We start from the raw sequence: 21,923 nt of genomic DNA, 5'->3' as shown, positions 1-21,923 counted from the left end.
ATAATACAACTATACACGTGACACGTTTGATGTTGATTATCGACAGTTACAGCGGCTGTGTGCGTATTGTATCGTAACTATATGTCAACTAACAAATTATCATTACACAATAAATTTCGTCAATAATAAAATAGATAGGTACTACATACAGCCAGACATTTTATTGCATCAAACAAGTTTAAATATTCGATTAGATTAGATTAGCTTTTTGACGGCGAACGATGAAAACGGAAACGGCCGAAACGCTATCGGCAAAACAATACATTTTATCGGCTGCCGAAAATAGATATAATAGAAAATCCACCAGTCTACGGGGGGGGGCCATGGCCCCTTGGCCCCCCCCTTGGATCCGCGCCTGCCGATGCGTGTTGTGGTCTAAGGGCCTGCCGCTTTATATATGTTTTTATAAACTAAAGTATCTTATTGGTATTTTTATCCTTAACTGCGATCATAATACCAATAGGCAATAATAAATGATGTATATAAATATAATCTCATATTACCCATAACTGAATAAAAAAGTAATACTATTTGTTATATACCTACTTATATCATTCATAAACTTCTGAATTATTTTTTTGTGAACACGATTTAAAAACCTACCTAACCTTAATCATGACCTTTAACTTTTTTTAGTACCCATATATTATAATTTCAAACACCTAGTGTTATTGAATAACCATCGATGTAGGTTTATTGTGATTTCGTGGAATAACTGTATATCTCAGGAAGTCAGGAATGTATTCCAATCCTTAATTATATGGTTTTCCCTCACGCGCGCATGCAAGAGTCATCTACTCTGTGTTGTATTGTGAACATTAAGCAATTTATGATCATTTGTATGCACTTTTTGTCCATCCTACCGACCGACCTAACTATGCTATAATATTTTAGTAAACTCATCCGAATTCTTTATAATGCCTACTTGAGATCGGCAAGTCCACATTTTTAGATTTCTGAGTTAAATTCCGAATAATCAACTTTTGAATATTTCAAAATATTCAAACTAAATTTATTGTTGTCAGATACTGAAATTCTGAAAAATAGAATGACCGATCTCAAGTAGACATAATAACAAATTCAAATCAGTTCTTAAAAGTATTATCTTATTACTTGGTCGATAAGTATGATGGACAAAAGATTGGTATGTTTTGGCTAAAATAACTGTCTACCACCGATCCCCTTAATATGATGATTACTTTAGGTATAATTTTGTGCGGTCAGTGTAAAGTTCATAATTCATAAAAGTAACATTTTTATTTTAGGAACCTACCTATATTTAAGTTTTTCATTTTGTAATAACGAAATGGTCAAGAGCCGGTCAAATTTCCCTGGCCGAAAAGTTGCCCCAGCCCACCCCTGTTCAAAGCTTGCAATTTGGATAGGCCACTCTAAGAGATGGCATGCAATTCAGACAGACCTTTCCAAGAGACGGCTTGCAATACGGACATTCAATTCGGATGCAACCGTTTTTTTTTGGTTTGAACTTGGCGTTCTTGCGTCTGTTTGCATTAAGCAATATTATGTATATAAACGCATATCACATAGTAATTAATGTATGCTAGTTTGTTTTTTTCAGTTTAGCTTGCAAGTAAACCAACCCTCAAGAATTCTAGATTAGGGGTCTCAACCTTTTTACATACATGGGCTATGTTGTTTATCAGATTTTCATCGAAGGCCGCTTACAAAATTAAAATAAATGTTAGGTATTGAAAACACAATTTTAACATGTAATTCTAATATATTTTATGGATATGAGTTTCATATTACAAGTAGAGAAAATTTAAAAAAAATGTATATTAATTAATTCTTAAATGCGAAAGGATATAAATATTTTTAAATAAATAGTTTCTAGATTCTAATGTTGTTGCATTTTTCTCGATTATTCGTTAATATCTGCTTTCATACTGGATGTTGATATTCATATAACTGCGTTTTGTTCATTGCTTAATCGTGAACAGTATTTTTTTTTCGATAGTTAATTATTGAAAATGTCTGCTTACATAGATAAGTGCTACTAAAAGCAGTTATCATTTTCTTAGTCACGATTCGATTTTGTTTATTTCAATTTAAAATTTTAAATACTATGATGAATATTTGGAAGGCAGCAGAAAAAAGTTCCTCGGGCCGCGGGTACCCGGGTACCCGGCCTGCTCTAGATAGAAAATAAGTCAAATGGGTACGCGTATGGTGAACAAATATAATAACTACCTACTTAGGCATCAAACTGAATTAAGACACTGAATCTGAAAGTGTTACCTACATATATTGGAAAAAGTAGCTAATCTTAACAATGAAAGTTAATTGGTTAAACTGAAAAAACACAACACTATTTTTAAAAATATTAAAGGCGTCAATAGAATGCAATAAAATTACTTATTTGATATATATTTTTTACACTGAAAATGATGGGACAATCAGATTTTGACCATCGAAGTTCTTAAGTTGTACCTACCCACTTAACGTAATGTTGTTTATGTTTATAATTGTAATTGATTCGTAAATAGCAGTAATTACATTGTTATTCACCCCACTTGAGTGCTTTTTTTTTGATACTTGTAATCGACATCTTCACAATAAATAATTTAAAAAAACAACCAAATTTATACAGAAAAAACAACATTTCATCCTCGAAAAAACTGTTTTACTGATTTTGACGATTTTGGGTAATATTTATGATTTTAATGAGTACTTAGACAATTTTTTTTTACGAGTTTACCTTTTACTGAACAACCAACAATATTATATTATTATCACCATTCACCGATATTATTGGCCTCCACGACGGAGGCACTATATTATGTTTCTGTTAAATGATAATAATTGTTTGTAAATTGTAATCATGATACAAAATTATCTGATTATCACTTCACTTGGCTCAGATTTAGTTACTGTTTACTATTTGGCTACTACAAGTGAAGTTTGTTCTATTGTTGTTTAACTTAGGCAATCCTCAGATTTTTTAAACCTCAAAGTTTGTATTGTGATTAGAAACTTCCAGCATTCAATTTACTAAACCCTGATTTGGAATGTCTATCAACAAGGTGAAAGCCGTAGGTTATCCGTTAGCTGCAGTGTTTGATGCAAATGGTAAACTATAATGTATTAATATTGGACAATTGTTTTAATTATTTTTATTCTGATAATACATTAGTTATTATTTTCATTTGATGTGTTTGATGCTATATATGTTATATAAATGACCTATGACATTTTTGTTGATAGTTGTATAGTTATTTATTTTACATCCTACAGGTCTAAGTACCAAATGAATGTTCTTAACCTTATCTACAAATTTATAGGCACGTAATTGAGTATTAATACCTTTGTATGTGTCAATATTTTATCATTTTAAGATTTTTCTTTTAAATGTCAATCTAGATTTTAGTAATTTTATACAATGGCTAGGGACAACATACGAATATACTCTGTTCCACTAGAGAACATACCACCCAATGACATAAACGAATCAGCTCTGCATAAACTCTTCCAAATTCTCGATAGATGACATGTTTAAAATTGATTACATTTATTTTGTGCACTACTGTTGGTCGCTGTAAACAACGTTTGGCCACATGGTAGTCTTGTCGGTTGACAAACTTCATTCTTACATGCTCAAAACCTGCATGTTTCCTTGTCTAACTAAGTGTACTTAATGCTGCTAAAATATACACTATTTATTCAATATTCATGGTTACAAATCCAGACAAAAATTTCTTTAGAATATGAATTTAAAATATAAATGATTTTTTCATTATGTTTTAATTATGATAAATAATTATTATGAAATTATCTGCCTAACAAAAAATTGAAATAAATAATTTAAGTGACACAGATAATTGTAGGCTAATGACAAAATTGATTCTGTAAAATATTAGAAATAATTAACTAACTGTATATATTACTAATTCAATTTAGATCAAAAAAGTTTTCGAATGTTAATTTTGTGGCTCGAGGAAAACATATTACATTCTTATGAACCAGAGAAGCGAATAGAGTTACAAAATGTCGATTCTCCTTCTTGGGACACAGCATTCAAAAACTATTGTGTGTCACAATCTAGTCCAATTAAAACTACCGAAGCTATCGACCAGTTGGAATGGTTATTAGGTGTGGCAATTCGACTAACATATAATAAACAAAGTGAATACAAACTTAATATTTATGATAATTTATAAGTTGTCTTATATTTTAGTAAAAAAATAATTATTTTGGTTTGTAATTGTCTTAGAAAATAAATTTGATTCTGAAACAAAAAAAACTCTTGAAGTTTCTACTGATGTTCCAATGATTATACCATCCGATAACCCAATTGATAACCTTGATGGTAACCATTTTAATTAAGTAAAATTTTATAATTTTCAAATATATTATCAGTTTTAAATTTTATTTAGTGAACAGTAGTGATTTCAAGGAAGGTATTGAGAAACTTGCGGACTTACTAAACATTTCCAAGCATCCGGATCACAAAATTACATTAGAAGCCATTCATAAATTTATCATTAAAAGACTTAATGAAGAAGCCATTAAAAATCCGTCGTCTATATTACCAAAGGTACCTAAAATGTATTAGCTTATTAAGATTTATTATAAACTTAATATATATTTATTCATACAGGGAGAAGCTTTTCCTTTAGAAAAAGTAAAAGGTCATAAAATTGAATCCAAAGATTCAGCCGTTTTACACGCAATGAAGGTCTTGAGGTTGGCACAATTGCATCGGTTACGTGATCTTCAAACATGTATTAATGAATGTATAGTAGCTATGCAAGAAGTTACTTCTGATCCAAAAACAGACACAAAATTAGGAAAAGTGGGATATTGAATATCAAATTATTTTAATTAATTATTTATTTAATGAAAGTGTAAAATATATATGATTCTTAAAAATGCCTCGTGTACAATAAATGATGAGCTTTTTGAATTATTCGTACTTTTATTTCTATGCCTATTAATTTCATCACAGTGAATTGTGGCCAAGCATTGTTTAAGAATAATATTTTGAAAATATATTCTTTTTTCTAAATGCTACCTGACTATCATAGATTGAAATTTTTGAATTTTAGTTAGTAACATAAACATCAATTCTAAAAAAATAATGATATAGTATAAATTTAAAGTTTTTATAATTAATCACTATTATATCAGTATATTAATAATTAATAACAGTTTGACTCATCGAAGGGTTCAGATTATTATTAGTAATAGATATTATTATCAATTTTAAAAAAATGTGTAGTTAAATGGATTATTACAATTTATTTCAACACAATTAATCAGCAGGTAATAAGGTATATTTAAGTTAAGACCAGAGACATACAGAGGGTGTCCGGCCCAGTGGTAATGCAAGGTTACCTTCCCAAATAGTGGTGACTTGCAGAGGAGGCATAACCCCCAAAAAGTTTTAACATTGCATTTTTTATAAGTGATTAAGTATATATTTCACTGATTATCGTTTATCATATAGAGACCCACTATGTATTGTATTTTTAAAAACCTGGTTGGTTAAATAAAAATGCCTCAGTGCTAATAAAAAAAACAAAAACAATTGAATAACTTGGCATAGTTAATAAATTATGGCAACAATGAATATAATTAAAACAATTTTAAATTACCTTTTACGTATAATAATAGTTAAATATTATATTTATTTAATAGAAAGTAACTCAATATTTATGAAACCAATAAAAATGATCAAAAAAACATAAAATTAACTAAACTTTACCATTTAAAACAATTCTAAGATCAAATTTTCACACAATTCTTGAACGATTCTCCCTGTACTTATATCACTGGACTTCCAATCTACTAAGAATCGACGATGGTAACTGCTACTGCTCTGTTGGAAAAATATCCCAGCTGTTACCTATGACACTTCTTTCCAGACGCTACCTACGTCAAATCCATCTCTGTCAGACCATCAACTTATGCTAGTAACCCATGCTGCCATCAGTAAGTTTTTTTATTGTTATAATATTATACCATGACAACCAGTATGGCAGGATAGAAGAGTCAACAGAAGGCAGCTCAAAGTTTTCAATAATACTTATGTCGTAATGTGTTTTTTCCCCACAATTACAACTAACTATGGGGATGCATTTTTTTCTCTTTCTCAATATACTACTATTAATCTATTATACAGTCTTTCTCTTTTCAACCATAAAAAAAAAATGTTATTTCATATTAATATATTGGTAAATAAATAGAAAAGTATTCAGTGACTAAATAGAAACGTGGCAAGCTATTTTATGTTGATATGCCATACACTTAAATGACATAACATGCATTTATGGAATTTGTGTAACTTGTTTTCATTGTTTATTTTAGTCTCCAGACTATATTGGAATAAATAGAAATGGATTATTATAATTTAGGTATTTCAATAGCTGAATGATTGATGTTTTTAGTTAAATACAGGAATATATTAGTGTGATGGATTAAATAAATACACAATATATTGAGTATAGAATATTTTATTATACATATATATATTTTATTTATTTAATTACAATAGGGTAGAACTATAATTCATAAAATTGGTGTACTTAAAACTGTACTAGATTAAGTGACAATCACAAATTCTAGACAACTAAAGCGTTTTTTTTTTATAAAGAAGTTATATGTATTAAGTAATACTAGTCAGCCTCGTTTGCTTAAAAAATAATTTTTTTCACAATAATACTATTATTTTAAGGACAAAGAATATCACAAAGAAAATAAACTTATCTAATTAATTTAAATGTACAATCTACAGTTACGAATTAATAAGCCAAATTTAGTGATAAAAAAACACACCTATAAAATATTTAATTACCTACCTAAATCAATTTAAATAAAAATGGTGTTTGCAAAATTGTTTTCAGATTTATAAATTAAAAGTTAAACTTAATTAAAGGATCATTGTTTTTAATAATATTGGTAGTATTTGAAATATGGTATAGGTTGGATTTTGATAACAATTTGGGTTGCCATTTAGTATTATATACACACTTTGACCATAGAAAAACTGCCCTGCATAGTATTTTGAATATTGTAACTCAATGATCAAAACTAAAATGATATTGCCTCAAGTATAACTATTATAAAAGCCTTCAGAAATTAGGTAAGATGTATTAATGAGAATATATAAAGTTTAAACAAAAAATATTTAGCGGCAAGTGTTACTGCTGGGTAGCTACTCCCCTCAAGCATTCATTACAAATATATGTTTACGCTTATAACTTATTGTAATTACTAATTATGTTAATATTGTATATTGTGAATATAAACAGATTGTATATATTCAAATAAATGTTTAAAAAAAAACAAGATTTTGAGCAATTATTTTAGTAATTGTTGAAGATGGATATAAAACAATACCTACAGACAGGGCCGGCTTGAAGGCGGTTCGAGCTGTGCACTGGCACAGAGCCCCGTGCATTGAAAGGCCCCGAGGGCCGCGGTCTGTTGCATAAATAAACTATCGGATATTAATTTAATATAAGGATTAAAAACAGATGGGTTTGGCCACCAAACTTCTATTTGTCCAAATAAATAAATAATGGTTAACAACCACTAATACGCCCCACGAAAACATTTTGCATATAGCCCTGATGCTTACCAAGCCTACAGAAAATAATTTAAATATTGCTAGTTCATAATTTTGTTTAAACAATAAAGCTATTGAAGCACTAGTAATAATTAGTATTGATATTATCATTTCTTTAGTAGTATAAGCATCTATACTATAAAATAGTTCTAATAAAAGGGATAATACTTTTTTGAAAAGAGTATTAACTAAGTTAGTATTAATAATTGAACCACCATTTTTTCACCTTAATCTTAGGCACTTAGAGGGTTAAAATCAAAAAAATTTAAGCTGTAAGTATTGATTGTATGATTTAATAATAATAACATATTATATTATATAATATCATGTATTAAGTTTGGGATTTTGGCTAAATTTGATATGGTGATTATTGTGTTCTACATTTCATACAAATACCTAATACTATTACTCTCTAAACTAAAACATGAAAAATGTCTAGTAAATAGTTTTAAATTTCCTAGACCATAATACAATAATTTAATCATTCAGTTAAAATAATATATCAAATACAAAAAGCAATATTATGTTGCAGTGTATTCAATAAGTAACGGCAACAAAATTATGAACTTTATGAAATTAAATTTATATTAAAAAAAATATATATAATAGTCTCATGGTTACTCGATAATGTATTAGTCATATATCTTAAAAAATAAACAAATTATATTTTAAGTCATTTATTAAGGTATCATAATTAATAATAGACGTTTTGTTTATGGTCGTAGTTTTTGAATTTATTAATCTAATAATTATGTAATGAGAAATAATTCCATGTTTATATAAATAGGTGAGGCTTTTATAAATCATTTCTGGGTGTTTTTTTTTCAGTAATGTATCCTATTTAATCATAATTAAAAAAAATTTTTTATCAATAAATAAACAGCAACATTTCAACTCTAGGCGCTTTTTTAAATTCATTATTTTTTATTTTGTTTGGAATTGGGCAAACATTGAAAACTACTTACAATATAAAATTTAACACAGTTTATGGAAGAAAACATTGCTTAGGATATTAATCTCTATTTCTTTACTTATATAATTCATTCATTATATATTCAGCTACCATAATGTAAACTGCTATGAATGCTCCAACAATACTTGCAATAGTTGTATTCATCCGGAAAATAATTATTGTTGCTATTCCTAGACCACCATATGTTAGATAACGAGATTGATCAGAGCTCTTCCATTTGGTGTCCACTATAACAAAATAATTATCTTTAAGGATTCTGTTGTTAAAAAAAATTAATTATTGCAAGAACAACAACATTTATAAAAAGTCTTAATTATAATTTAAAACTAAAATTCTAGTATAAACTTAGAATAATTTAATAAAAGTGAAATGCTATATATAAAAATAAATAAAATAGAGTAGTTGTTTTTAATTATTATAGAATGCAAAACTATTAATAAAATATTAGTAGGTTAATTCTTTATGAAAATTATGTCAGAACAATTATTATAAACCTTATAACATTAATTTTTAGATGTTTCTCCAAAAAGAGAAACACAGATTTTATTATTTACAGTAGAAATATCTTACTACAAATAGGTGTACAAAATGATGGCTATTAAAGCTTCTTTAAGATAATTATGATGCTCCTAAGTCATGTAAGTTAAAAGTTGAAGCCAAGCATAATTTTAATTAAGAATGTTATGAATATAATATTGAATATTATTATAGGATAGTTATTATTCAACATTTTATGATTATATAAATATATTAATAAGAAATAATTCAATTGTGTATGATGTTTTAGGAAGTAATCGAGAATTTGATGGGGCGAATATGAAGGATGATGTAGTGTATAAGATGAACAGGTTCAAGTAAATTTTTCCTAACTAGTGAGTCGTCCTTCCTCCTAAGTTTCAAGTAATTAGGATAGGTAGAACAAAAAAATAGTTATCTTAAGAATGCCATTGAGATAGATAGATTTTGAGTCAGTTATGAGGCTAGTTATGTTGTAGCGATCGGAATTTTGAAGAGTGAACTATAGATAGAAAAGCATATAGTGAGGATAGAATAAGAAATCAATTCAATAGTAGATGAATAGAAGTGGCTCAAGTGAGAGAAAATAATCTGACAGTTCAGTTATTTTATGAGAAGACGTGATTCAGATGCAGTGAGAGTGGCTATGAAAATGAATGTAAAAGGGAATTAGGAGGTTTCCTAGGGAGAGGAAGACTTACAAAAGAAATGGTTGGATAAAATGAAGAATAATTAATGACATGAAAAAGGCTGGTGTGAGTAAATAGATGCTCATAAGAAAAAAAGATACAAGAAATAATTAATTTCTACAAAGACTTAGTAAAACCTTATCATTGATGAAATACCAAATAAAGAAAAATCCATAAACTTAAAACAGTATTTTGCCATATGTGTTGTATTATAATTACTTGATGTTTAATTAAAATAATTTTTAAGATACCATAATATACTCAAAAATTATTCAGTTATTTTTATCATCAATAAAATTTTAAGTGTAGTGCATGCAAAAGTGAATTCAACTAAATAATATTTATTAATAAACATAATTATATTAAAGTAGATATGAAAAAACAAATTTGATATGTTATTTCTACTACATATTTAATGGGAGTAGGTATCATTTACAAGTTTTTTAGTAACACTGGCTACTAATAGAAAAAACTAAGCTATTTAACCATTGGTCTAAAAGAACAAAAACACAACTTACTCGGTTTTCTCTTTGACTTCATAGCCTTCACTAGCATCTACAATGTAAAAATCATGCAAAAAATCATTACTAAAGCATTAGAGTATTACACATGCTCTAATAATTGAGTATCATGATTCTTAAACGTGCATAAGCTCGTAATAATTAATCAATTAAAAACACTCCCAAAAAATACAAAGTTTTAATAAATTAAAAACTACCTATGCATTTTTTGTCTTTCATGATGTATCCTGCAGCACAATTATAGCACATATCATTTCCGTCACCATAACAATCTGTACATGATGGATCACAACCTGTATATATGTGAATTTAATTAAAACATATACAATTAATAAGACTACATTTTGTTACTTACTCAAACAAGAATACGAGCCATCATTATTAACACAAAATTGCTGTGAGGTACAAACGTCTTGTTCCAAACATTCATCAACATCCACACAACCTTCACCTTCGCCCATATACACCCATCCATCTTTACATTCATCACAACCTGTATATATTAATACATGTATTTCAAATTAAATATAAATAAAAATTATTCAAATATGAATTAAAAAATTAAACTAACAACCCATAATTTTACTATTATAATGATACCTTATTAATTTTAGCTAGATTGAGTTTTTTATTTAAATTTTTTATCCAATTCATTGATTTGAAATAAAACTACTAAATAAACTATAACATGAAAAATTGCATAGACTATATTTAGTGTACAGTCATTCCCCAATTTCAACAATGGTATACTATTGATGATTAGTAGAGCGCGAATTTGTATGCAATTGCATATGTATTTTGGTTCATTGTATGATATGCTAAGTGAGCACGAAATTTGTTTCTTGGCATAACGATTTAAACAATGAAATTTTTTTAGTGCATATTTTGGAGTTAATTTGATTTGTAAACATTTTTGAAGTAATTACCGTTACAAAAAAAAATAAATTCTTTTATGAAGAAAATCTTCGCTCTCAGATTTTGTGGGAAATGCTCGTTAATCGGTCTGGTGTGTTATATTTCATTTTATTGTGTGTAGAGTCTCGGCCCTTAGATTAATTATCTTATCTTTATCGGTGTAATAATCAAATAATATATAATACTCAGAAAATATCGGTTTCAGTATCAGACCAATAATATTATTTCATTCTGTAAAAATATTTAGTATCAACCGTGTTTTTATGTCGATCGTAACTCGTAGTGCGTGTCTTCGTGTATTATATTTTTTCAAGATGCCAAAAGAAAAATCGTCTTTATCGAGTTGTCTTCGTAGTTAAATGCATGAATTTGGCGAGAATATTTTTTCAAGAAATCAAGAGATTAAAAAAAATTATTTTTAGAACAAATGCAATCATTTTAATTTATTATTATAATAATAATATTTTATTAATTATTATTATTTCATGGAAAATGCATGACATTTTTTGGTGCATATTTTTTTTTTTTATACATGCATATCTAAACATTTTAGTGCATATATTAATGCATATTTAAGATTTTTTAACGCATATTTGGTAGTTTTTTAAGGCATATCAATCCGTGTTTTAATGATTAGTATGGATATCACAGTCAATTAATAAAATATCATTTTCAATTCATTGTGTAATTAAAACTGTACTGTAACATAAAAAAAAATAATCAATGCCAATACAAAATATTGTGGTCTGAAAATGTTCTGAAATTTATTCAATCTAGATATTAACTATTTAAGTGCAAGTTTTTTTTTCAATTATTATATCAAACTGTTTATAAAAACCTAATTTGTATTATTTATATAATATAATATATAATCTAACCTTTTGGCCCCGAATCTGTACAGCTATCTTTACAAGATTTATGACATTCTTCACAAGTAAAAGTATTATTTTTCAGTATGGCAAAATAATTATTTGCACAATGATCGCAGTTGGTACCTTCATAACCATTTTTACATTTGCATGATCCATTGCCTTTTCGAGTTCCATCACCCTGAAATAGAATAGATTTCATCAAAAAAACTAATATTTATAAAATAATGAAGGATAGTAAGTATTTTATTATTACCTTGCAAGTTCCATGAGAATTACAAACATTTGGATAACCTGTACACGGTAAACAATTAGGACCATAATGTTTTGGCGGGCAACACACTTTTAATTTGTCCACACAAAACCATTGGAATAGATCTTCTTGACGACCATCCGTCCACCATTCTTTTAAGTGATGTTCATATTCACTCGACAAATGAAAACACTATAACACAACAAATATTTAACTAGGGAATAGATCTTAAGTTTGAGTAACTATTTTATTTTACCATATCTTGGTCTTGAGATATTTCAGTACACAATGAATCATGGATTTCCACAAATCTCACTTCACTTTTTGCATAAGTCAATAAATTTTTCTCTTCCCATGCTGTATTTCCACCGCCAAAGTGACCATTTTTAGTTTTTTCAAGACCCTAAATACAAATTCATCTTAAACTTCTACACAAAAAATTTTGATTTATAAATTACCTTCTCAAACGATTGAACTAATATTTTACAACTTTTGCAAGGTGATGTATCAGCAGAAACTTTTGGAACAAAATTAGAAACATCCAAACCATGTAATAATTGAAAAAATGGAAGTAATAACAGTAAGAGCATAGTCCTATGTAAATAATATCTGAAATAAATCAAAAATAATAAATATTTTTAATTGTTAATGATAGCTAAAATTAAATTTAATAGGTATTTAAGTAGGAAGTAATCATTTTCATGAATTCTTAGATTGTTTTCATAGGTACCATTATCATTATATCATTTCATCATCAATCACACTGCAATTACTATTATTATTAATATAATTTAAAAATGTGTGAGTTAATTTGCACAAATATAAACTTATATACTTTACAAATAAACAATTACACTAAGTTAAAACATATTTGTTTTTTTTTTTTAACACATAGGTACCTATGAGAATACAGTTTAAATTAGTACAAAAATCTGATTCATTTCAAAAAGGATAAATTTAAAATATTTTAAAATACTTTTGCAAGACTAATTTTGAAGTTTAAGAGGATGAATAGAGACTACATTTTTCATGGAAATAATTGTTCACGTTAGTAGCAAAGCCTTCAATTTAAATATTCTCAACACTTAATTTTTACCAATGATATTGTTAGATTTCATTTTAATTATTGGATTAGATTTATTTTCTGAAGAACCATAATAGGATATTCAACTCGTTCTATTACTTTTACAGCACATAAAAGTACTTATTTCAAGCCTTAGAATTTGAAATGTTTAGAACTGAGATAAAACAATTATTTACAATATATACACTAGCATATTTTACTAATATCTAATAGCACATTAATAATTTACTCATTCTATAATCTTAATAATTATTGAGAATAAAACATACACAGTTCATTAAAGAGGTAGCATGATAAATCATAACAATTACAAAATATACTGCATTTTCAGTGTAAAAACCTGTTAGGGCAGAAAATTAGTAACTATTAAAATAAAGATGCAACTATTAATTCATTGTTATGTTACTATATTTCTTACACTTAAATAAGTAGGAAAATGCATCTTGATGAAGAATATGCTTCAACACATAAACATACAAAATAATTTATTTTATTTTATACTGATGTGTATAAAAGATGAAAATTTAATAACTACATGTAATTGATGTAGAAAATAATTGACACGTGGGATATAGGTACTGTTTTTAGGTGTTGGGGTGCTGCCTAATTATATAGCATTAACATGAATTAGGGTAACTCCAATAATAAAATTAATACAGATAATTGTAATTAAGTGGACTGTATAATTAAATAATAAAAAAAATCACACAGGTAATAACATGTGGCAAATAAATATAATTGTAACAAGTTTTATGCCTTAAATTGTCTTTATAACAAATAAAACAATAGATAATAAATAACAGTATTTTAACAAATGAATAACATAACCATGTAGCACACCACGTACCTTAGGTATGATTATGGTGCCATATGGTGCCCAGATCCGTATATAATAAGTTTAATATGGTACAATAAAAAATGACAAGTTGATCTGGCACACCCATATAACCACCGCCAAACATACGACGAAGACCGAAGAATAAAATTGCAACCAACAATATAATACAATAGCAGACCAAACAAAACCACAGAAACCACGAGTTGCTCACCAACGACAATTATTACATAAAATGAACTTCCTGCAAATATAATATTAATAATTAACAGCCCCAGCAGAAGGTGATCGAACGATACATACCAAACATAATAATCAAAGTTCACCGAATGATGAACAACACGTGGAATAAAAAACAATTTGATGACTCACAATGGCCGCAGATAAAACCGACAAAAACAGTTAACGTTCCGAGAGCACCGAAAAAAGAAGAGAATACAACACAATGGCAAGACCGAGTACCACAACGAATATAAAATTCAAAATAATAATATGAACATAGAAACGAACCTTCAGTGCCACATACACAACCGATAAATAGAAGAAATCATTGTACTTTTGGTGGTATTGATAAAATGACTGCACAACAGCTATATAAAAATAGCGCACAAAGGTTACTGTGTAACATTTATAATAATAATAACAAGAATTTTATGATAATAATAATACAAACAACAAACAATACCGATCATAGCCACTTTGCTTATGTGAGCGGGAACAATAGGTGAAATTTACTATGTTGTATGCAATTCAATTTGTTATGTGCAGTTACATATTTCCAAATATTTAAGTAAGGTTACTAAGTAACCTTAATGATAGGTTTAGACCTTTATTGAATAAATGTTTAAAAAATCATATATTAAGAGGATGTGGCACCAGCATGTATTGTCTCCATCTTACAAGAGTGTAACATGGCAAATTTTACTCTCAGACGATCAAATTTACCTCTGTTAGTTAAAAATTAGAGTGAACTATTGACCTCTCATAAAATTTAAAGGTAAAATTATTATATAGGGCATTTCGTAGGAATTTTATTATATTTTAATTTTAAAGCAAGTTATAAGCATTTAAAATGTACAAATCTTACCTTTACATTTTATAAGAGGTCTATTCACCCTAATTTTTAAATCAACAGAGCTAAACATGATCTACAATCATACAATTTGCTGTGTTACGCAGTTGTAAGAAGCAGACAGCACATGCGGGTGCTACGCCTTCTTAACACAATCTGTATAATGTTTGTACACATTTATTACAATAAAATGAGAAAAAATAAAACAAAATAGCTATAATGTTTGATAACAGAGAGAATATTATGTTTATGTTACTTTATATAATTAGTTAATTTAAAGCTAAATTCTAAACTGACTGGCAACTTCCTTAATAAGAAAGAGTTCAACTATAATTTGAATATATTTATATACGAGCAATGTTACTAGCTAATAAAAATTCTATTAATATCAATAAGTCTCAGTGATAGATTTACACATATGCCCGGGCTTAGGGCTCAACAATTAAGTATATTGGTTTTTCTCAAACTATTATTTGGAGCAGAAAAATTCTGGTCTTTTTATAATCATATCATACTGAAAATATATTAAATTAATTTATAGTATAACTAGCTGACTCGGCAATGCTTTGCTATTGCTGGATTTCAGTACATTTACATATGTGTTAGAGAATATGTGAAAAGTTTGATATGAATTATATCAGATATTTAATTTGATTATTTTTTTTTAGCATGATTTTGTATATAAGTGTGGAATATATTTGTTTCGTTATGGTGTATGATTTTTATTTTTTTGTCAATTATATCAATTTGTCTTAAGCATTTAATATTTCTGGACACACCACGTTAAGTGTCTCGCCTTCTGGGGCCAGTTCAAATAGATTTTGTTTGCATATGACATAGAGCTACGTACTATTGACCATGGGAAAAACACTGGACTGTTAAGTCTAAACCTGCAACGTTTAATGTTTGATCTTGGGCCTTATTAATAGTCATTGTAAAGCTTAATTTCACGAGAAATTGGAGCCGTTTGAACTGGAATGACAAATTGGTTGATATCGTTGGTATTCTAGGAACCAAGACCATTTCCCTGCTCCATAGCCAGTAAGGATTAAACACTCAAGCAGACAGTTTTTTAAAGATTTTATGTGTAATCTTGCATAACTTTGCAATGGTACCTTTAGAATTCATTTGTGCGGTGGAGTCCCCCTGTATCTAAAACAGTGTCAACGGAATAGTACACTTTTGTTGGTGCATTGAGTTTTAACAGTACCATATCATTTATTGTATTGACTTGATCATTAGTTGGTGACAATATTGCCCTTTCTAGAAACCAACTTTACGTTTTAGTCGAAATATTAGATAAATCTGGGTAAACATTTTCAATTAGGTCCAGCAAATTAGACATAAAAAAACATACGCACAGCAGTTCCCCCACACCATGTGCATCGACAACGATAATTAATGTGTTATCTGTGTACTGAAATAACTCAAAAATTAAGATTAATGCATATAACAGATATAATAATCGTTGAGTGAAAAGTAATAGCTAAGTAAAAAGCGGAAAAACATGGCAAAAAATAAGTGTCAGATACCGTGGTTTGAATTCGAGACACTGTCTTTGAAATCTTATAAAAGTGTCACTGCGCAAGAGAAATCTGTGTACGGGGCAACATTTTATGCTATTTAAGTATATACGGATGTATGGCACAAATAATTTTTTTATTTTATTAATCAAGTTATACGAATAAATTGTATACTAAAACCTTCCCTGAATCTAGACCAATTAGTTAATGAAAACTGTACTAAAATCCGTTGGGTACTTTTTGAGTTATGCATTTAAGGATAAATTGAGAAAAGAAATTTAAAATTTATTGGTATTTGGTTGCATATTTTATGAATTGCTGTATCACCAAAAATGAAATAGGCACTCAATGATTAATTAGTAGACAGCCAAATATAAAAAATGTTGATTATTAGAACTACTATCACGACTAAAATTAGACTGCAATATGAATCAATAAATCTTGCTCTCTGAAAACTTATACACTTTCTTGAAATTTGTTAGGTGTTTGAATAAAACATTTAATTACACATAGAATTGTAAACAATGTTGAAGAAGTATATTTCACAATTGACAGAGTTGAATACTGTGGAAATGTTAAGGACACTTAACTGAATTTACCGGCAGATAAAAAATAAAATAATGCACAAAGTGTATATTATGACATTATAAATCTGTTTTTTTAATGATTACAGACCAAAAAATAAAATTTCAAAACAATAAAAAAAATGTCGTTTTATTATTTATTAATGAAAATTAAAAATGTTAATACATGCAGTTTTACCTACTGTTTATTTTTTTTTACACAAAATCAGCCTATTTTTTTTATATTTAAAATTAATTAACTATAACCCTCTAAAGTTTAGTACATTTATTTATTTATTTATTTATTTTATTTATTTATTTTATCGACGCCTCAGGGGCATAAGTATAGTACAGATTATAATTATGGATTATACATAATATAACAAGGTAAGAAAAAAAGAACATTGGTGCATGAGTAAAGAATAAATTAATGAAAATATTAACAAGTACAATTTTTAAGTTTAAGAATTAATGATGGCAAAGAATCATTAAAAATATCAATATTTGACATACTATTAATAGATCGACAAGCACGATCAAGAGGGGCTGCGTACCCATAGTTAGTGGTGTGAAAATTCGTTTTAAAAGTTTGGGGATTTCTGGAATAAAAAGAAGGAACTGCTAAAGATAATTTAGCAAGTAAATCAGGAGCATCAATATCATTGTTCAATAATTTGTAAATAAAGGTAACATCAAATTCAACACGTCTATCAGTTAGAGATTTAAAAGTATACGGGTTAATCCCGCACCGAAAAGTGCTCATTTTTATAAATTTATTTTGTACTTTATTTATACGATTAATATGTAATTGTTGATGTGGTGACCAAATAATAGCAGCGTATTCAAGAATTTAACGGACTAGTGACATATATAGAGTATTCAATTCGTTAATATTAGAGAAACCGATGGTGTTACGATTTAAAAACCCAAGTATTTTATTGGACTTATTACAAATGTAATTAATGTGGTCATTAAACGAAAGGTTGGAAGAGAAAATAACACCTAGATCTTTTATTGTGGATACTGGGACAAGGTGATTCGAATTAATAGAATATTGGAAGTTGATATACGAGCGAGTACGAAAAAATGATATATAATTACATTTGTTAATGTTTATTGATAAACCATTATCAGTGCACCATTTATAAAATTTAACTAAGCAACTTTGTAATTCTAAGCAACTAGATGTGTTGTTAATAACATTAAAAATTTTCAAGTCATCATCAAAGAGCAAAAATTTACAGTTAGAAAAGCATTGGGACACATCATTAATAAAAATGTTAAATAACCACGGAGAAAGGTGGGCACCTTGTGGGACACCAGAGGTAACGGAAATGGGAAAAGAAGAATAATTATGAATTTTAACAATTTGGGTGCGGGAGGAGAGGTATGATTTGAACCATGTTAATAATGGATCCGATACACCATACAGTTTATAGATATCTTTTGACACAAATTCATATTTATATCATTATTATCTGTTACCAAACATCTAATAGATCACAATATAAAGATTTCATTCATTTTAAGGATAAATATGGATATAAATAAATAGATATTTATTCCAATATTATTTTAATTAAAACTTTATAAAACATTTGATAATTAATAATACTTTGTTACTTGCAATATTTAATATTATAATAATCGTTTATAAATTATTATGTATAATACCTAGTACATGTACTAAATACTTAAATGCTTAATACTTAATACTGGAAATGGTCCAAATACATAGTAGGTACACAAATTTCTTAGGTTATTCATAAAAATATATAATATTTCAATTGTACCTGTATATTAAACATTTATCGCTACTTTTCCTTTCTCAATATTTAATTAATTTATGATGTTTTAAAAATAATTTTTTTTATACACAATATGTATATGTTTGGCAAGATAACAAAAAATTTAATTTTATTTATAATAAATATTTAAATTATTGGTTGATATTTCAACACTAATGGAAAATCCTACAGCATTGATATCTGATAAAGGTCAGAACTTAAAATGGAACATGAATAATACTCAATAAAAGCCAGTGTCATGTTGAACGCTGTAACAAAGATATACAAAAACACATGCTCTCTCAATGAATGCAAGAACAAAATACAACTCAAAGGGGTCTATGTATTTAAAGTTCAGTCCATAAACAACAGGGCTCTATGGGGATTAATAATACTTTATACTGGTGGTTGGAGACTCTACCTCCAGATTTCACTATGCAATCAAAAGAATATATTTCAGGCAACGTTCACACACACAAAAGTGCGCGTTTTTAATATAGGCAGGTGGCGGCTTGTATTAACACGGTACCAGGTACTGAACACTTGTGATGGGCGGAGTCACCAACCGCCAGTATGTTTGACGTGGACTCTAGTTAGTATATTGATGAAAATGCACTTAATGCTGGCAATTCTAAATGAATTATAGTCGTGTAAACTAGGGCTAGCAAAGTAGCAAATATATAATCTTTCTATACCAGAAATATCTACAGTATTAATTTATAAATTAGCCCTTTCAGTTTCAATTAATTATAAACTTTTTATTATATGCATTCATAAGTAAATTTAAATTTAATGTGATTAACTTGTATCATATTGTTTTGAATTCATTAAAAAATAATAATACATTAAATATTTTTTGGTGTAGTATTAAATAGGAATAACAAAAAATCAAAATTCATCTGAAATAAAATTAATGTTTTTTTCTTAAACTTAATTTCATTGTAAAGATTATATGAACTATTTAAAAGTAAAGAAATCACAAAATATTCAGATATTTTTTTTTTTATATTTTTATTTGAAATTAACAATCTATACAGTTTGCATAATAAGTTTATATGCTGAGAGTAAGAAATGACAAGAAAGTTGTGAATTAAGCAACCACCCATTAGTGACTCTTCAACTCTTGGCTATTGATAAGTTAGATTTTTTTTTTTGACCATGAGATGTTTGACATTAAAGTTTTGTTTAAGGCCACAGCACCAGTTTCTTTTTAATCTGAGGTTAGGATTTCCTGGGAGAGTAAGGATGGAAAGATCTATTATGAGAGGGTTAGGATGAGTTTGGAGTTGTTTATGAAATTGTTTGTAGTAAGTGCTTCCTCATCTATTGTTTTCATATGGAAATCATTATGAAGAGCTTAATTAGAAATATAGGGCGGAGCATTGGATAATTGTTGGCGTGATATGTTTTGGAAAGTTTGGATTCTACCTATTAGTGTTAGATTTTTTTGCTGCACCCCACAATTGAAGTCCATACGTCCAGATTGGTTTGAGTAGCGCTTTGTAAATAAATATTCAGATATAAAATAAAAATATTGTTGAGTATTCATTACACACAGGGCTCTGAATTTGTAGTATTACAAATAACTATAATATAACTTAATAAATATTGCAATGTGACTACAAATAAAGACAATAGGAACAAAAGATTTTTTCAATAACTGAACTTTTCAGTAAAAATACTTAAATAAGGGCAATTCGAAATATAAACTGAGCTGATAACTTAAGTGTACTCGTTTATGGTTCATTGTTATAAATATAAATTCAATATGATTATTAGTGATTAAAACGAATTTGGAAATTTCAGATAGCCATAAGAACCCAGCGGCCTTTAGATAGTCAACTGGTATGAGATAAATACCAAACAATACATTGGCTAGTACATTACAAGTTACAACTCACATCATTTACTTCCACAAACTGTAAAATCTTTTCTTATTTTTTTTCTAAATGATCATAGTGAACAATTGTTTCTATACCTATGGTTAAAACAAAATTAGGAGGGAGTTGTAACTCCTGAACCTTTTCTATGGTTGCACCACTGGCTATAAGACATCACACTAACATCATCAATTCTAACATTTAAACAAGTAATTTTAATTTAAAAAAGGCTCTATTATATTGCTTGTGTTATATAAGTGTCAATACCAATGTGTACGTACACATATATGAAAATAACAATAATAATAGTAAACTAGTGTAGTACTCACCCACTATGGTTTGTAAAAATCCAGAAAGTTTCCGGGACCAGATGATGAAAAAAAAACGGTTGGGCGTGTGTGGTGTCTTTAGAATAATAATGACAATATTTAAAACTTTCGATTGGAACGTGGAAAGTGCATAGTGATTTTCGATTCACTCACAAAACCCTATCTATTATTCCGATTCGACACCGCGCGAATAATTACGTGGCCCAACCAGACCGGTACTGATAATGTGAAAATTAAAATCGTCAACGGATGGGGAGAAAAAGACCAAAAACCGTATAGAAACTCAGACCTCAGTTGAGTACAATCGATCTGATTGATTGATAACTTTAAAATATCGGCTAGTCGAAACTATTCGATAGTAGTTTTACCTATTCAGTTTTTATTATATATTAATAACTAATAGTTATTGAATGTATTACTTATTCAGACATAGTTAGATACTAGTCGCTAGTCAGATAGTCTGGTAGTGTCATTCCTAATAAAATTAAACTCAATATTCATTTCATAATTCGATCTTTCGATAGCG

At 28.0% G+C, this 21,923-nt stretch overlaps 2 protein-coding genes across 3 annotated transcripts; one reads left to right on the top strand and one right to left on the bottom strand.

The window, feature by feature from the left end:
- Positions 1-2,848: 2,848 nt before the first annotated feature.
- On the top strand, positions 2,849-4,925 carry LOC111036432 (UPF0568 protein C14orf166 homolog). The gene is made up of 5 exons (XM_022318446.1): positions 2,849-3,090; positions 3,919-4,143; positions 4,232-4,327; positions 4,395-4,555; positions 4,619-4,925. Exons 1-5 carry the CDS (start codon positions 3,030-3,032, stop codon positions 4,823-4,825), a joined length of 750 nt encoding a protein of 249 aa, XP_022174138.1. The 5' UTR covers positions 2,849-3,029; the 3' UTR covers positions 4,826-4,925.
- A 3,489-nt stretch (positions 4,926-8,414) lies between these two features.
- On the bottom strand, positions 8,415-21,922 carry LOC111036431 (cysteine-rich with EGF-like domain protein 2). Of its 2 annotated transcripts, XM_022318445.1 has the most exons (9): positions 21,398-21,917; positions 12,783-12,933; positions 12,581-12,727; positions 12,328-12,516; positions 12,081-12,252; positions 10,643-10,780; positions 10,485-10,580; positions 10,285-10,321; positions 8,709-8,788 (listed from the first exon to the last, which is right to left on the bottom strand). In XM_022318445.1, the coding sequence occupies exons 2-9, from the start codon at positions 12,912-12,914 to the stop codon at positions 8,764-8,766; spliced, it is 936 nt and encodes a 311-aa protein (XP_022174137.1). In that variant the 5' UTR covers positions 12,915-12,933; positions 21,398-21,917; the 3' UTR covers positions 8,709-8,763. The 2 variants fall into 2 exon arrangements, with proteins under 2 accessions (XP_022174135.1, XP_022174137.1); XM_022318443.1 differs by lacking the exon at positions 10,285-10,321 and having other exon boundaries at positions 8,415-8,788; positions 21,398-21,922.
- Between the last annotated feature and the right edge of the window lies 1 nt (position 21,923).

Source organism: Myzus persicae, unplaced genomic scaffold (genome assembly GCF_001856785.1).
Source record: "Myzus persicae strain clone G006 unplaced genomic scaffold, MPER_G0061.0, whole genome shotgun sequence".
In the NCBI taxonomy this organism is placed as follows: Eukaryota; Metazoa; Arthropoda; class Insecta; order Hemiptera; family Aphididae; genus Myzus; species Myzus persicae.
Note: the sequence above shows the minus strand (reverse complement) of the source record. Positions and strands in the feature narration are given on the sequence as shown.

Bases quoted from the DNA above. Each gene is read 5' to 3' on its own strand.
- LOC111036432 (XM_022318446.1), top strand. From the start codon at position 3,030: ATGTCTATCAACAAGGTGAAAGCCGTAGGTTATCCGTTAGCTGCAGTG. The intron at 4,144-4,231 runs GTGAATACAAAC...TAATTGTCTTAG, and splicing joins ACTAACATATAATAAACAAA to AAAATAAATTTGATTCTGAA. The intron at 4,556-4,618 runs GTACCTAAAATG...TTATTCATACAG, and splicing joins CGTCGTCTATATTACCAAAG to GGAGAAGCTTTTCCTTTAGA.
- LOC111036431 (XM_022318443.1), bottom strand. From the start codon at position 12,914: ATGCTCTTACTGTTATTACTTCCATTTTTTCAATTATTACATGGTTTG. The intron at 12,728-12,782 runs GTAATTTATAAA...ATTTGTATTTAG, and splicing joins TAGTTCAATCGTTTGAGAAG to GGTCTTGAAAAAACTAAAAA. The intron at 8,789-10,484 runs GTAGTTTTTAAT...ATTTTGTTATAG, and splicing joins GAAAGACAAAAAATGCATAG to TGGACACCAAATGGAAGAGC.